The sequence below is a fragment of the Lampetra fluviatilis genome, chromosome 45 (genome assembly GCF_964198595.1).
Source record: "Lampetra fluviatilis chromosome 45, kcLamFluv1.1, whole genome shotgun sequence".
Lineage (NCBI taxonomy): Eukaryota > Metazoa > Chordata > Hyperoartia > Petromyzontiformes > Petromyzontidae > Lampetra > Lampetra fluviatilis.
The window spans coordinates 4,039,548-4,039,893 of NC_136319.1; the positions used below are offsets into that span (position 1 = coordinate 4,039,548).

General features: G+C 53.2%; 1 protein-coding gene across 1 annotated transcript in view; it reads left to right on the forward strand.

Moving 5' to 3' along the window:
- The window catches only part of ENKD1 (enkurin domain containing 1), a 16,585-nt gene extending 16,442 nt beyond the window's left edge, over positions 1-143 (forward strand). The window contains exon 8 of the mRNA XM_078876704.1: positions 4-143. Within this exon, the coding sequence (XP_078732830.1) occupies positions 4-137 (134 nt within the window). The 3' untranslated portion in view covers positions 138-143. The remainder of the gene's footprint in view (positions 1-3) is intronic.
- The last annotated feature ends 203 nt before the right edge of the window (positions 144-346 follow it).

The window sequence follows — 346 nt, forward strand, 5'->3', positions numbered from 1 at the left end:
GGGGCTCCATGCCCATGCGTGCGGACACTCTGCGGGTGCGGGAGAGACGCGCGGAGATCGAGAAGCGCCTCGCGGAGGTCGAGGAGGCAGTTCGGATCTTCTCCAGGGAGAGGGTCTACGTGAAGAGAGACTCCTGAGGGGAGACAGCCACACAGAGAGGGGGGGGGGGCAGAGAGGGGGGTAGAGAGAAAAGGAAGGGATAAGGAGAGCTGAGTGAAACATATTTTACGCTATGAGACCTGCTTTACCAATGGCAAAATATAATAGTAGGTTTTTACCCTTTCAACTGGTACAAAACTGACACCTTTATACAAGGGATCATGTTTGCAATAACCACAACACAAGC